We start from the raw sequence: 14,866 nt of genomic DNA on the forward strand, positions 1-14,866 counted from the left end.
GATATTAATAATGAAAAATGCATCACCATGGGGCTTGAATCTGATATCATCCTTTGTCTGCCAACATCAAGTTTTGTAACCCATGACAGCTGAGACAAAAGAGAACAACCCCGATAGGATTACTCTTTGAGAAGCGTCCATCCCCAGAGATGAGTTCCTTCTCCCTCAGTGCCAAGCTTCCCCACCTTATTTACTTTAAACAAACTTAAGAGGAAGGTTCTACAAACCCCACCTCCCTTTGAGTTAGTTGTGAAATTCAAGCACAAGCCGTACCAGGTCAGTGTTGTAAAAACACAATAAAGACTGGCCAGATCTCACTGTGTATTTCTAAGACCGAGCTGTACCCTGCTCTACCTTAAACATTCTCAGCCTGGTACATCCTTATCTGTATTGCCTCCCCCGTGTTATGTTCCTTTCCCTGGTGAGAAAAAGTGAAAACACGTTAACAAGCTGTGTGCGGAAAAATCCCTGCACCACCAATGTGACGGCATTTCAAGCTAAGCTAAGCACAAAACGGAGTCAGTGGTCCAGATGGAGTCAGTGGTTAAATACAGATAGCATTACAGGTGGTCAAGTACACATGCTACTTAACCTGCACTCACCCTTGGGTAGCTTGGCTCAGAGCAGTCAGGCTTATCCTGGAGGCAATGTGTAAAGCAACAGCACAGCATGTTCCCACAACACCCCGGCTGAACGACCCCAAAAAGACACTTCTCAAGAGTTGTATGAATAGAAACACTGTCTTCAACACACACATGATTAACGCAGTTTGATTATAATGTGATCTCAGCGTAAATGTCAATGAGCACAAAACACACAATAATATTTAATGTAAACTTGGGCATGAATCTTAATGACCCCTGCAACATGATAGGCCCTTTACTGTATATACATTTGAAGAAAACACTAATTCCCTCCCTGTACCCACATAAGGTGCCCACCCGTTGTCAGCACTAGGCCTACCCTCACAGTACCTATGATTAGTTTAACAAGTGCAATCTAGGGTGTGGCACAGGGCTGACAGTAGCAGCACAATGTATATCACAGTAAGCCACACTCCCACCTAGACCCATGGCCTCAGCCGCACTAGTAAATTGTGATGTCAACCTTATGAACTCCTACCGTGCCCCAGCACTCACTCATTCTCGCTCAAACTCATTCCCTCACATCTACCCCACACCTAGGCACGGGTATCAGTTGTCGCTGGTACGCACGCACACACTCTCATACGCACTCGCTTCTGGCACCCTAATGCGATGCCCTGATAACTGGCAAGTGGATGTCCAAATGTTTGCACACCCTCTGGGTCCGAACCCACCCTCCACCTGCCAACCAGCCTCTAACTAACCACGCCCCATCACAAGCCCAAAGATTATAGTAACTTTCCCCCAGGCACTCAGCCACTCACAGCTAAGTCACAGCTCCCCAGGTGTCGGGGTCAAGGTGGGGGACTGGAAAGGAAACATCCAGTTAACAAGAAGGAGACATTCAGGCTGCCAGTAGGAGGTTCACTCAGAGGTCTGCAAAACACAGAGGCAATGGTCAATGGGGCCAACTGTTAGATTTGGAGGTGACCAGCTCTGCCAGACAATCCAATGTTACCAAATAGTAACCATATTCAGCACCTCTGGAATGGATTGGCACCATTGGGGCGTGTTGACTCGATCAGTCCTCAACACTTCAGGTGCACACAACAAATTACCAGGTCAGTGTCTCTGGATTGGAGACAACCTGTCTGGTGCCTGTGAACTTCCAGTGGCCTCAGCGAGGCTCAATGCCACGTAGAAAGTGCTCAGTGCCATGCCCCTGATGACTGTGGGTTCCCAGATGGCACCAGGTTTTTTCAACCAACTCCTAGCGTCGTACCCCCATCGACAGGGGGTGCTAATCTGGTGCGCGATGACTCGAACTGCACCAGACCTTCCGGTTGCACTCAGGACTTGGTTTTCGTACCCTTCTGGATTGAGATACTCTGCCCAGTATGCTATGACCTTAGAAGTACTCGACTCAAGGGACGAACACACTAGACGCAAGTTCCGTTCAGTGATACTCTGCCATATAAAGCATTTTTCAGGCTGTACCCACAGCAACCTATGAACTGGCACAGCACACAACGAGCATGCAGCCGAGGGTCACATGACAGAACTGCTCCTACTCAACCTCAATGAGCCCCCATCAGGGTCTTGCAACAATGAGCCGTTCACTTCAAAAGCCGTCGCTGGGTTCAGTGGTCCCCACACACACACACCGCTGCTGTAAAGTGGAGTCTGCCACGGTGTACGCGCAAACAGAGGGCACCCCTCTCCTGAAATTACCGATCACAATGAAGGTCCCTCTCAGGAGGCCTTTGATGTCCCTGAGACCTCATTAGAGAACAGGGGGCAGCCAACCTGCCCTTGGAGAGCCATGTCAGGATGCAACTCAGAAGCAGGCAATCAGCCTCAGGACATTCTCTAATCAGAAGGGTGTGTGGATCCCCTTCCTTGGACAGTTATCCTCATCAGCACCCAGATTCCCTTGAAAGTATTCCGATATGGTCCAGTCAAACTAGTTCCACATATCCGGCGGTGGTACTCTAAGTTGCAAGCTTTGAGTACCCCTACTTATACTAAGAAAAATCTTTGAAGTTAGGGGTGGTTCAAAGGTTATCCCTTTGAACCACAGTTGTCTCCCCTAAATGTCATCCATGTCTGCCCTGGGGGTCCTGCAATGTAGATTTTTATCTTTATGGGTGTCCGGCTCTAGCTTTAGGAGGCCAAGTGTCACTATCTCTCCCCCTATCTATCTCACCAGGCCCCAAATGGCAGGGATATGTTGTTTTGGATGCCTGAGTTTTATAGCGGTCATCTGTGGAATGTGCAGATGTGCTCTTCTCCCAGGGCCCCTGGAATGAAGCCTATTTTACGGGGCACCAGAACCAGTCCCAATGCCTAGAAATGTCCACTTCCCAGAAGTGGCATTTCCTGGCCAGAGGTGACAAAGCTACTGTTACCAATGGCTCAGGCTTGTCATCCTGAGTCCAACGATACCAAATAGTATGAGGCTGCCCTCCTGCAATCATTCATTACAACCGGACTTATTATGCCTCGGTGTCCCATATGACTGTATGGGTAGGGCAGCTCTCAGTGGCAGTGCGAACACACATGGGTGTTCAGCACTTCCTGGGCACTTGTGCCCTAGCGCACGCACCAACCTTCCAAGGCAGGTGATACTTTGGTTACAGCCACCACCACGGTGCTCGTGTGCCTTGGTCAGCCTGAGCACTCGGGCTCCGTTCCTATCATGAATACTTGTGCATAAATACATGTACAGTTGTCACTTCGGCCATGTGCGCATCCACACAAGAACGACCCCACCTGGTCGTAGACATAGACTCCCAGGTTGGAGAGGCCAACCCCCATCCATACCTGGCCCGGTCCGGGTACTCAAATCCACACACAGGTGACGGTGCCCGTTTCTAATTCGTATGGCTGGTGTGGGCACTTTCATTCTGCACTGGAAAGTGCTGCGAGCTCTTAGGCTCTTGAATTGTATGGTGCCTGGCTGTGGTTAGGCTTCTTTTCGGCTACTGCGCCAGCGCACCACACGCACCCGCCAGCAAGTGAGTATGCTGGTACTGGCTGGCTGTGCAGGGCTCGTATGTTACTTGTCCTTCCAGGCCTGAGGCATACTACAGGTCCAACCAGGGCATGTCCCACACGTGCTGGCCAGTCCGGTCACCCCATTCAGGGAGTACCCGTGCCCCCATCTCCACCCTGCTCACACAGGGGGCTGATGCTCATGGCCCATGGCCACGTATCGAGGAACCAGCTACTGACCTTGGGAACCGGCCAGCTCTCTTCCAGTAGGATTCCCCCCCTTGAGGGGTCCACACCTTCTTGGGCACGTCGTTAGGAAGGTACCCATCCAGCTCCACGCTGACCAGTGACCCCTCTACTTGGGCACTCTGGGGACGGTGTAAAGCCCATTTCAGGTCTAGTCCCCTCACGGGATTCCTATCCTGAGCACAGGTGCCTGCAGGCCCCTCAGGCCTACTCAATCAGGCCTCAGATGTGGCCAACGGGAGCAGCACATGCACCAGAATTACACTTGGCAACCAGGGCCGCAACTCTCTTCCCAGGTATCCAGTATACCTATTGCACGGGTCCAGCTGGGGGCGGCGCTCCAGCCACGTCCATCTCCCATCACCCTATCTTTGGTAGGACGGGGGCTTGCTTCCCCGCTGCCAGACAACAGGGAAGTGTTTGGATTTTTAAGGTCCGGCACAGGGAGACCGTATAGGCTGGGAGGTAAAAGTGAAATATGTCAGGATTTTTCCCCACAGAGAGCCATGTCCAACAACATCCATTTCTCATCCGTAATTTCTCAGACTCTCATTTGATACTAGCGTCAACATCATGGGCACTGCCTGCTAGGAGTGGTTATTACAAGACTGAGGGAAAGAAACGAGGGGGTAGTTGAGGAAACAAATTTGACTTGGCAGGAGGAGTGCAGGCACTAACAGAGGAAGATATCCAGCAGTTTGCTTCAGGAGCTTAGTGTTATTGTTTGTAGTGGCAGAAACGTGCCATCACGGAATATGTCCCCCTAATACTCTGAGCCTTAAATTTCTCATTTGCGTTTTGGTGTTTGGTTTCCAGGTAAAGTAGTATTAAAGAGTTATCTCATAAAGCTACAGGGCAGGTGAGTACAATGTGGTACTACTCCTGCTCCCACATAGATTGTGTATACCCAGCTGGTGCAGGCTACTGGCCCAATCTACCCAAGGACCTACTACACAGATGTTCGACCAACATGTTCGGGGTTGTGGGTATGTAATATCTCATTCTACTACTAAATGTGGTAGGAATGGCAGGACGATAAACCAGTAATGTGGATATAGAGTCTGGTCACATAGGTAGTGCAGCTCAAATTAAGAATCTGTTAAACCCCCTCAGTTTGTATGTTTGTGTCAGTGTATCCCATTTAAGGCACAATTGTATTCTTACCCAGGCCAGTTTGATCATGAGTGATTTCAAGCTGTTAAAATTGATGGATCAGAAGTTACGGCATACCAAGGAGTAGGCAAAAGTTGTTTTTTCAATACCATCAATTTCATCAAGGTTTTTTGACCCACTAGTGATAACTGGAGACGAAACTATGAGATCACTTGTTCACCTATTTCAGTGTACATGACTTCATAATTGTCATTGATAACATGCTGTACCTCATGTACATGAATGCCTAACCATTTAATTGACCAGGGTACCGCCTTAGGGAAAATTCTGCATTGCATTTCTTTGTGGCCTTCATTATTCGAAATATTTGTGATTTTGAACAGTTAATTTTAATACCAGAGTTTCCACTAACCCTAGTTACTGCACGTATTATGGGGGAAAACTAGACGAGGCGTATCTAACAAACAATGATATATCATCTGCATACACTGGCAGCGGTAATCTAAAGTGAGGCCCTCATGTGTATTGGGACAGTATGAACGCTATTGGTTCTACTGCATTCACCAATAAGACTGGTGACAATGATTTTGATCTGTGAGGATAGTACACTGTTTATTCTGATGCAGGCCTTATGTTATGCTAAAGGAGCATTATCATTTCCACTGAGTCCAACTTCAGCAACAGCTTCTGGACTGTAAAGAAGAAGATCCACTCCAGTGAATCAAATGCTTTTGTTGGCATCTAGAAAAACAGTTATATCTCCTAATACTGGCTGTATGAGTCTATAATGAAAAGGAGAGTACAAGCGTTTTGAGATGAAGATTGGCCTGGTATGAACCCAGATTGATCAAACAGGATAAATTCCCCCAGCAGATGAAGAGTTTTTGCTAAAACCTAGGCCAGAATCTTGCAATCAGTATAGATTAGTAGCTAGCACTGGTCTGTAGCAGTAACGTTTAGTGGAGGTTTATTGGGTGAGGGTGGTGTTATTGTTAGAGGGTCATGAAGTGTGGAGGGCAAGAACCACTTCATCCTTAGTTCTTTGTACATTACCAGATCAGTGGAAAGGATATTGGTCCCCACAGGCTCACCACTCTGCATTTCACATATTTGAATTCTGCGACAAATAGCAGTTCGGTTAGCACCCAATGATTCCAGCACTTTGCTTTGGTTTTGAGATTTACCAAGAGCAATGTTTGCTTTTGGTTTGGAATTTCTTGGTACAGCAACCAGTGTTGCAAAATGAATACTTTTCGCTACAGCAGCTGCATAACTGTTTGATTTTCAACTGCTTAAATTTCACCGGAAATGTTATGATGCTGGGACAGAAAAAGATCAAGTCTAGTGCCATGATTAGTAAACGTAGGCACAGAAATAATAAGAATAAAGGTTGCTTGGTTGGATAATGTTAGGAACTTTTGGCCAAAGAAGACTGTCGATCCTCAAGATAGGTATTGTACCTTGAAGCCCTCACAGCTCGTTACTTTTAGCCACCATACATTGTTTTAATGAAGTTTTTATTATATTTTTCAAAAACAAATCATGGCTGTATCACAGGAAACTTTGAATGTATCAGTAGCAATCATACACATTGGTTCTTCTACATGGACTCCAGAAGAATATATAGAGAACTCTTGGAACACATGGTGCAGAGGTAGTTAATATGGGTAGGAAAGACACAGGATCCGTAATTCTGAAGTAGAGTGGTTAATTCTTAACTCACAATGTGTGTGAACTTGGTGCCAAGTTACTGCAGTCCAGTAGCAAGAGCTCCTCAAAGCGGGTAACACTCATTACTTTACACAGCAAGAGGCCTCTGCTTTTAGTTATGTAGGGATTGGTACAATGGAGGCAATACTAACGCTGATGCAATGCATCCATGCATTCCGCAATCGTGACATATTCGTCACACTTCATCTGTTAGACAGGCTCAGTGGTAACATAAAGCATAGAACATAAATAAGCAAAGAGTAAAAGCAAGAAATGCTTTCTATGACAACACAGTATACCAAAAGTATTTCCAACTATTAGTTACCTCCTGCACTATGCAATGCCTCGTCTTCTGTCTGACCTCCTCCTGGAGCTGGGAGCCAGCGGGTCTGGCCAGTTACAGACACTTTAGCTACAGTGGGCCAAGCTGTTGCTTCTGTGTCAGCATCTGCAAGGGAAAAGACAAGTCCGGAGATGGGTATGGGTCAACTGTTTGATAATCATGTTACCCCCACTTTGTCCTGCATTTTACCCACTGCTGCAGCAAGAAGCAGGTAGTGAAAGCAAGGATGGGGCCCAAATAAGTGTCTCAATGGGAATTTTATCGACTCCTGCTTTTGCAGATGGGTTCAGAACCGACCACAATCCAAGAGGAAATTAGGAAGAACAGAATTATTTGCTAAATCAGGGCAAACTCCACGAAATGTTATTGTATGCAACGGACATAATACACAGTGAAGTCAACGATCTTCACATCTTACCAAATTTTGAAAACCATGTCAAAATCAAATCCATGACCCCTCCATTTTTAAATGTTTCTCCCTTTTAGTGTTACCAATCCTTTGTAATGTTGCTAGCTCAGTTGATAGAAAATCAATAGAACTACCCAGCACTCTAGGTTGCCTTCCTCTTGGACACATTTAAAAAATGGGGCCTACAGGGACTGAAGTTCTATGTACTCATTTTCACTGTCATGTTGATTTTATGCACTGCAAAACTGTGTCTAGTTTTAGCTATCATCTATGTGTCAACAGGTCACTACTTGCATCTGAGTGATACGTTTGATGGAAAAGAGAAATTCCTAGACCAAGAAAGAAAATGTACCTATGCACTAAGTGGAATATTCGCGTCCACTGTTAATCTAAGTTCTGTTATGCTCCTGACCTTTCTATAATGTCTTTTTTAAACCAAAATACCTACATCTCCTACACCAGAGTTCTGATGTATGTAGACTATACTTTATTCATAAAATGTGGAAAAACATCTAGCAATATATTCTACACAGTTCTTTGATTTGGAGGATCTGCCATGTTAACTGCCAGGTGTTGGGTTGGATTTCCGATTAATCATGACACTGTTAAAGAAAATCATATGGCCACACATTTTGTGGGGAAGATTGCCTAACAGCATTGAATGCACAAAGGTGTGTCTAAAGTCTTTAAAAACATATTACCCCAGTACCTACTAAACAGAAGCCAATATGGATTTTGAGTCTGAATTATCTTCATCGCTAGAGAGTTCCAGTTTGTAACAGCTCAATTTGAAATTTGAGTAAGCAGTGGACACACTACGTGTGATCATCGCTGTTCACACAATTCTTATTCCAACCAGGGATCTGCTGGTTCAAGGTCACTTGAAAGAAACGTCTTAGAAAGATCTACAAACACTAAGGGCCGTATTTATACTTTTTGGCGCACACTGCGCCAACGCAGTTGTGCGTCAAAAATTTTTACGCCGGCTAATGCCAGTCCAAAGCGCCATGCGGGCGCCTTATTTATGGAATGACGTTAGCCGGCAGAGCTGCCTGGTGTGCGTAAAAAAAAATGACTTACACCAGGCAGCGCCGGCGTAGGGGAAAATGGAGCTTGGCCGCCAAAAAATGGGGCAAGTCAGGCTGAGGCAAAATTTTCGCCTCAACCCGATTTGCGCCATTTTTTTTTACTCCCAACCCCCATTGAAATGACTCCTGTCTTAGCAAAGACAGGAGTCATGCCCCACTGCCCAATGGCCATGCCCAGGGGACTTATGTCCCCTGGGCATGGTCATTGGGCATAGTGGCATGTAGGGGGGCACAAATCAGGCCCCCCTATGCCACCCCAAAAAAAAAATATATATACTTACCTGAACTTACCTTAAGTTCCCTGGGATGGGTCCCTCCATCCTTGGGCGTCCTCCTGGGGTGGGCAAGGGTGGCAGGGGGTGTCCCTGGGGGCATGGGAGGGCACCTCTGGGCTCCTTCCGAGCCCACAGGTCCCTTAACGCCTGCCCTGACCAGGCGTTAAAAAATGACGCTAAAGCGGCTGGCCGTAATTTTTTTTTACCCGCCCACTCCCGGGCGTCATTTTTGCCCGGGAGTGTAAATACGGCGCACATGCCTCGGAGTAATTTTTTAGACGGGAACGCCTACCTTGCATATCATTAACGCAAGGAAGGTGTCCACGCTAAAAAATGACGCAAACTAGACGGGTCTAACGCCAAAGTATAAATATGGAGTTAGTTTTGCGTCGGATTTGCGTAAAAAAAAAGACGCAAATCCGGCGCAAACAGAGTATAAATATGCCCCTAAATGACCAACCCCCATATTTACTGTTGTCCAACAAGAATCCAATCTGCACTACTGTAAAACCTGAAATGACAGTGAAAAAAGATCACTTCATTCTCATATGTGGAATATTTATGCAGCATTCCAGAGACATACAAATAGGAAGGTTGCCCTGTCAGTTATATGACCTACTCTAACTCCATTGATACATTAAATTCCTGTATATGTATGTGCATTCATTCCAGTGTGATTAGAAAAGACCTCCAGCATGAAGTTCTCTGATAAACTATGGAAACAGTAATACAGGAAATTCTAAATATACACCTCTTAATCTACCTAGCCAGACATTTGCAAATTGAAGATTATGTATGTTGCACTGTCCTCTCCATAGCAACCATTATCAAACCTACTGGACCTCAGGGAAGATCCCCAATCATTTAAAGGACACCATTATCAGAGCACCCCCCCCCAACACACACACAAAGGTAACCATTTCAGTCTTGACACAGTACTAACTTGACAGCTCTTCTCCCACCTGGATGAAACTGCATTCTAGCTGCAGGGCAAAGTCACTCTTGGAGAGAAGCTGCTCAGCCGAGGCCCTTTGTGTGCTCAGATCCTTCTTGACATCTCAGCAGTCTTCATTACTATTAACCATAAAATACTTCTCCACTTTGTGATGTAGTAGAAGAATGGCACTGCTATGGTTCTTGTTCCTGCCTAGTTAACTATAACCACCAGGTAAAACTAGTCTTTTTTTTTTTGCTACCAAAAATATCTGTAGTGAGTCAGCACCTCTTGCAAGCAACATCCATGGCTCCAGTTACAAGTCGATGATACTAAGATCTAATTTACAAAGAAGAGGACAGCAAGCATCCCTGACAATTTGCAGACTACCTCACTCTCACTTAATAAAGGATGGGGGATACCTCAGTCCATTAAAGAAGGAGTACATGAACTTAGGATAGGGTTACCTCACTTTCCTACCAGTCCACTAGCCCACATTTGGTCTCCCAGCCACATGCTTTCAAAAAAAGGATATCAACAATCAGGTCACATTCTACAAATACCCATCAATTGATCCTCAAGTCAAATGTGTCACAAAAAATCCTGTTTCTTCTTCCTCCCAAAAGTTTATTTGTGCTTGCGGGGAGTTTCTCACAGAAACTACTGGTGGAGTTATGTGTGACAGTCAAGGCCTGAAATCAGGCCAATAAACCACTGAATGTCTGAAATGACACGATCACAAAATTCCTGACACTACACCTGCCTTGTAAATAAAGTCACATATAAGTCATGCATGGATAGAGCTACCTCACTGGAGTGCTGCTGCCATACCAGCCAGTCAAAAGCCTAAGCTTAGCCTTCACTGACACCCTACACCCTGATCTGGCATGATGCCACTGTTTGTGGCACGAGCCCCTTTAATTACAATGTGTCACTATAAAGAACTCTTTCCAACTACCCCTCTATAAGAAGCAAGAGAAAGGGCTGCAAAATGTCTATCCGGATGTGTCTATGGTCTGCACTTTACATGTCCTCTACACCATCATAGCCTACATTGTGGTTTCTTCTACCGCTCACTGTCCCCCCTCATCCTCTGCCTCACCATCATGAAAAGAGTTCTGATGGGGCTAAGTGGCAGTTTGAGCATGGTACGAGAACAATTAGAAAAGGCATTCTGATCATAGACTCAAATCAATTCCAGGAAATAGCTCAGACTCCTACTATATTCTATATTCATGCCCTCTTTAGCAAACAAGGGTGTGAAGAGAGGCACTGTTTGCAACAAGCACTCAATAATTCACTCCATCCACTCCATCTGTGTTTTGTTCCTAGTGTCTTGATTTTTTTTTTAAATACTTACCTAATAACTGCAATAATTCATCGTCCACCTGCATGAAAGTGAGCGAGACACCTGCCATTTCTAATGCAGTCATGAAAGGACCTGCCATTGCTCGCTCGATTACCACTCCTCTCTGTTCTGGAAAACAAGCACAAACAGATTGCAAAAAATCTAGGAAATAGACTGGGGTGCACGATGCTTACTGGATACATCTGATCTGCAAGCACATACATAGGCAGATGATATCTGTACAGAGAAACGTAGGCTTGGCACAGTTGAAATCAGCATAAAGGCACACACAAAGATATATATGTGATATGCACACACAACTTCATCAAGCATAACATTCTAGCTCATGATCTTAATATAGACAAAAACTCAAAGTTATAGCCATCACATACATTGTTCTAAGGTCCCTCTAGCCTTGATATTGCACAGTTAGAACTACTTGCCTCTCGTTTCACATTTTCTTTCAGCTCAAATGCTTTTTTTCAATAGTTGTCCTTACCCGCACTCCACCATTCTGGTGATTACATTTACAGACCACCAGGTTTTACTTGCAGCTTTGGAAATCTGATCAACTTCTAGTTTTCAGAACTTTTAACGTGATTCCGTTTGGAAACAAACATCTGGAAACTGGGTATACTTCACTTCTTGTCTGGAGAGGAGCTACCCTCTGGACCCCAAGCCAACATCTATTTCAATCAACGTTTATCAACCCCTTCTTATGGAGCAGGCTATACCTATGACTGCATATTTACCTTTGAACGCAGCTCAATTAATATTTTAAAGATGTTTGCTTTCCCATTGACTAACTGAGTATTTTCACTGTCTCCTTACTACATTCTCCTGCTCCTGAGACATTGTTCACACTGTTCTATTTCCATCTTGGCACCCTAAGCTTTCAAGCCATACTTGTACCTATTTACACTTCATTCACCTAGGTTCCCTCTGTTAGGTACCTTCTTTTCGAAAAAGGCAGCATTGCTTTGCCCCTAAGTTTCCGAGAACTTCAAGCGCTCCTTCTGAATAAATCTCTTGCATTACGTTTTTGTCTGATTTATCGTATCCTTTTTGCCAGATGCCCTCCTTGTGCTTACATGAGGTCTTTAGGTTCTCAAGCGATCTGGCATAAAGGACACCATATGCCAGACTGTGAACACCTTCAAGAGAACATCAAACATTGCTGAGGTATGCCACAGTCATGTGGATAGAGTAACTAATAGCATTATGACCATCAATCCCAGGTCTTCGCTTGTTCCATGTCCTCCAATCCATCTTCACAAAATGGTTGATGCCATTTCACCAGTCATTCAACACATACTTAATTGCTCATTAGCTTTTACCAAAGTGCATTTCCCTCTTAAACAACCTACTCTGGCCTCCTTGCTAAAGAAAGCCCTTGCAGATCCACAAACCCACTCAAACCTCAGACCCATATCTGCCATGCTTCTTCAGACAAATATTACAGAAAAAGCCACAAACATGCAACATTCCAGATTCCTGGTGTCTTATCGGTCTGGATTCCGCCCAATCAGAATGCGCTCACTACACGGTATGGAAACCATACTGGTGGCAGCAATGCAGTCCTTAATTTGAGCCAGTGTTTTGTGATGGGGCCCATAAGCTCTCATTTGTGTACACCAGCAGTTATTTTTCGTCATCAGACTTAGATCCAGAGCAAGAGAGAGAAAAACATAAAAGGGGGAAAAAGGATGGAGAGAAAAGCAGAAAAACAATGACAAAGGGAAAAGGCAGGGATGAAAAAGAACCTGAAATAGTGAGATAAAGGGGCAAGTGTATGGTGGTGGATTAAAGAGGCATGAGATGGAATCAAGACTATGGAGCCTTGGTATTGGGCGTCGCGCTATTGGGCAACATGGCTGTGCACCTCTGAGCAAGACTTTGGGTCCGTCTCTTATTTCTGTACAAATAAAGCACTGCACCAATGAAAGACATTAAAGTGGTCTTGGATCATGGAGGTGCGTTTGTCTTGATGTTCTGGATCACCAAATACCATTTAAATTTCAAAAGACATGCATCAGATATCTTGCCCTCAACTGCCTTTGTTTCCAACAGACTTCAGGTCGTTCCCCACTTCCTTTGAGTTCAGTGTTTTTAACAGGTAACATATGGTGTACTTCATTGTTCTTGAGGGCATCCGTACTGAGACAAGAAATGAGGCAAAGATTGTTTTTATCATGCTTTAGTGCTTTATACCTGTTTGGAACACACACAATTCCTGACCACAATGGAAATACTTCTGAATCCATCTGCAACATTCCAAGCTGACTAATGTTTGCAGCATCATTGATAGAGAACAAATCTTAAACAATTCACTACGTTGAAGCTGAGCTGTTTTTACTTGACAAACAGCCCACACTCTACATGGTTTTCTGAGTGACAGCCTTCCAACTGGGGCCACTTCTATTCCAGTAGCTAAGGTAAGAAACTTGAGTCTTGGTTGATGCCTTCCTTTCCTTGTTGCCTCACTCTAATTGTACTGCTTTTAATTGTTTAGCCTTGGGCAAAAATCCAAGACAATTATCGCTTTCCTGCGCCATAAAAGGAAAACGATGATAGTCCAAAATACAATTTTTCCCTTACCTATAGCAATGCCTTCTAATTCGACCTCCCTGAAAACTTGCTCACCGGACTTCAGGCAATTCCACGTTACTAGGGGCCAGAAGTATCATCACGGCCCTTTGCGATTCGGAAATAGCTATTTTTAAGAAATCACTATTTCCGACTCGCAAAGTGCCATGTATCACATTTGCGAATCGGTAATAGCGATTTCTTAAAAATCGCAAATGCTATTACCGAATCGCAAATTACGATACCGGCCCCATTCGGAGCTATGGGCCTGTTGGCCCATATCTGTGAATTTTTTGCATTTCCAAAATTGTGATTTCTGAACCAGAAATCGCAATTTTGGAAATGCAAAACCCCAGGGTGCTGGGGGGCTAAGGCCCCCTCTGCTGCACCCTAAAATTGTTTTGGGGGACATGTAAGGTGCACACATGCCAAAAGGGCATGTGTACTGTACATGTACAATTTAAAAATGCATTTTAAATGCATTTTTACATTTTGCACATGGTTACCACCAAGTTCAACTTGGTGGTAATTAGCGATTCCTAAATGCCAAAATCGCATTTAGGAATTGCTTCATACATGTGCTGAGAAATCGCAAATAAGGAATACTTATTTGCGATTTCTAATTTAGAGAGTCGCAATTTGCGACTCTCTAAACAGGGTCGCAATTTTAAGGAATCGCTATTTTAGCGATTCCTTAAAATTGCGTTCAGAATGTATTTCATACATTCTGAAATGGCATTTTGCATTCACAAACGGGCATTCGCACCGTTTGCGAATGCAAAATGCTTTCATACATCTGGCCCTAAGTCTATCTACTGCTCAATCCTTCCCCCTTCTTTTCAGTAAGTGTCCATCTGTCCAGACTCAGCTGGCTTTCACTCAGGGAAAGGATCATCTTGAAAATGCCCTCCTTGGTGTACACACGCCTCCTAAATCAGCCCTCTTCCATTCTGTTTGTAATCTTACTAACATCTCTGTTCCTTAACGTATGCCTTACTCACTCTTGCTTCGCCAGAATCCCATATTTAAGTACAGCAGATTTGGCAGACTAACCTTCTTGCTATCAGATGCTTCCCACTGAACCAAAACTTCCTTTGACATTTCATTTCATCGCTAATTGTCTAACTGTTCCTAAGTACCCGAAGAGATTTACAAATGTTTATCTTCAGGACAGGCCAGGGAAGTGCATGTCTGCTGAAGAAGGTGCGTACTCTTTGGAATCTGGAAGCAGAACGA

At 44.7% G+C, this 14,866-nt stretch overlaps 1 protein-coding gene across 3 annotated transcripts in view; it reads right to left on the reverse strand.

Annotated features, from left to right (window-relative positions):
* The window catches only part of TKFC (triokinase and FMN cyclase), a 224,651-nt gene that overhangs the window by 69,664 nt on the left and 140,121 nt on the right, over positions 1 to 14,866 (reverse strand). For all 3 annotated transcript variants that reach the window (XM_069223265.1, XM_069223264.1, XM_069223267.1), the window contains exons 11-12: positions 11,057 to 11,173; positions 6,973 to 7,095 (exon numbers count right to left, since the gene is read on the reverse strand). In XM_069223265.1, the coding sequence (XP_069079366.1) occupies positions 6,973 to 7,095; positions 11,057 to 11,173 (240 nt within the window). The remainder of the gene's footprint in view (positions 1 to 6,972; positions 7,096 to 11,056; positions 11,174 to 14,866) is intronic.

This window comes from Pleurodeles waltl, chromosome 3_1 (assembly GCF_031143425.1).
Source record: "Pleurodeles waltl isolate 20211129_DDA chromosome 3_1, aPleWal1.hap1.20221129, whole genome shotgun sequence".
In the NCBI taxonomy this organism is placed as follows: Eukaryota; Metazoa; Chordata; class Amphibia; order Caudata; family Salamandridae; genus Pleurodeles; species Pleurodeles waltl.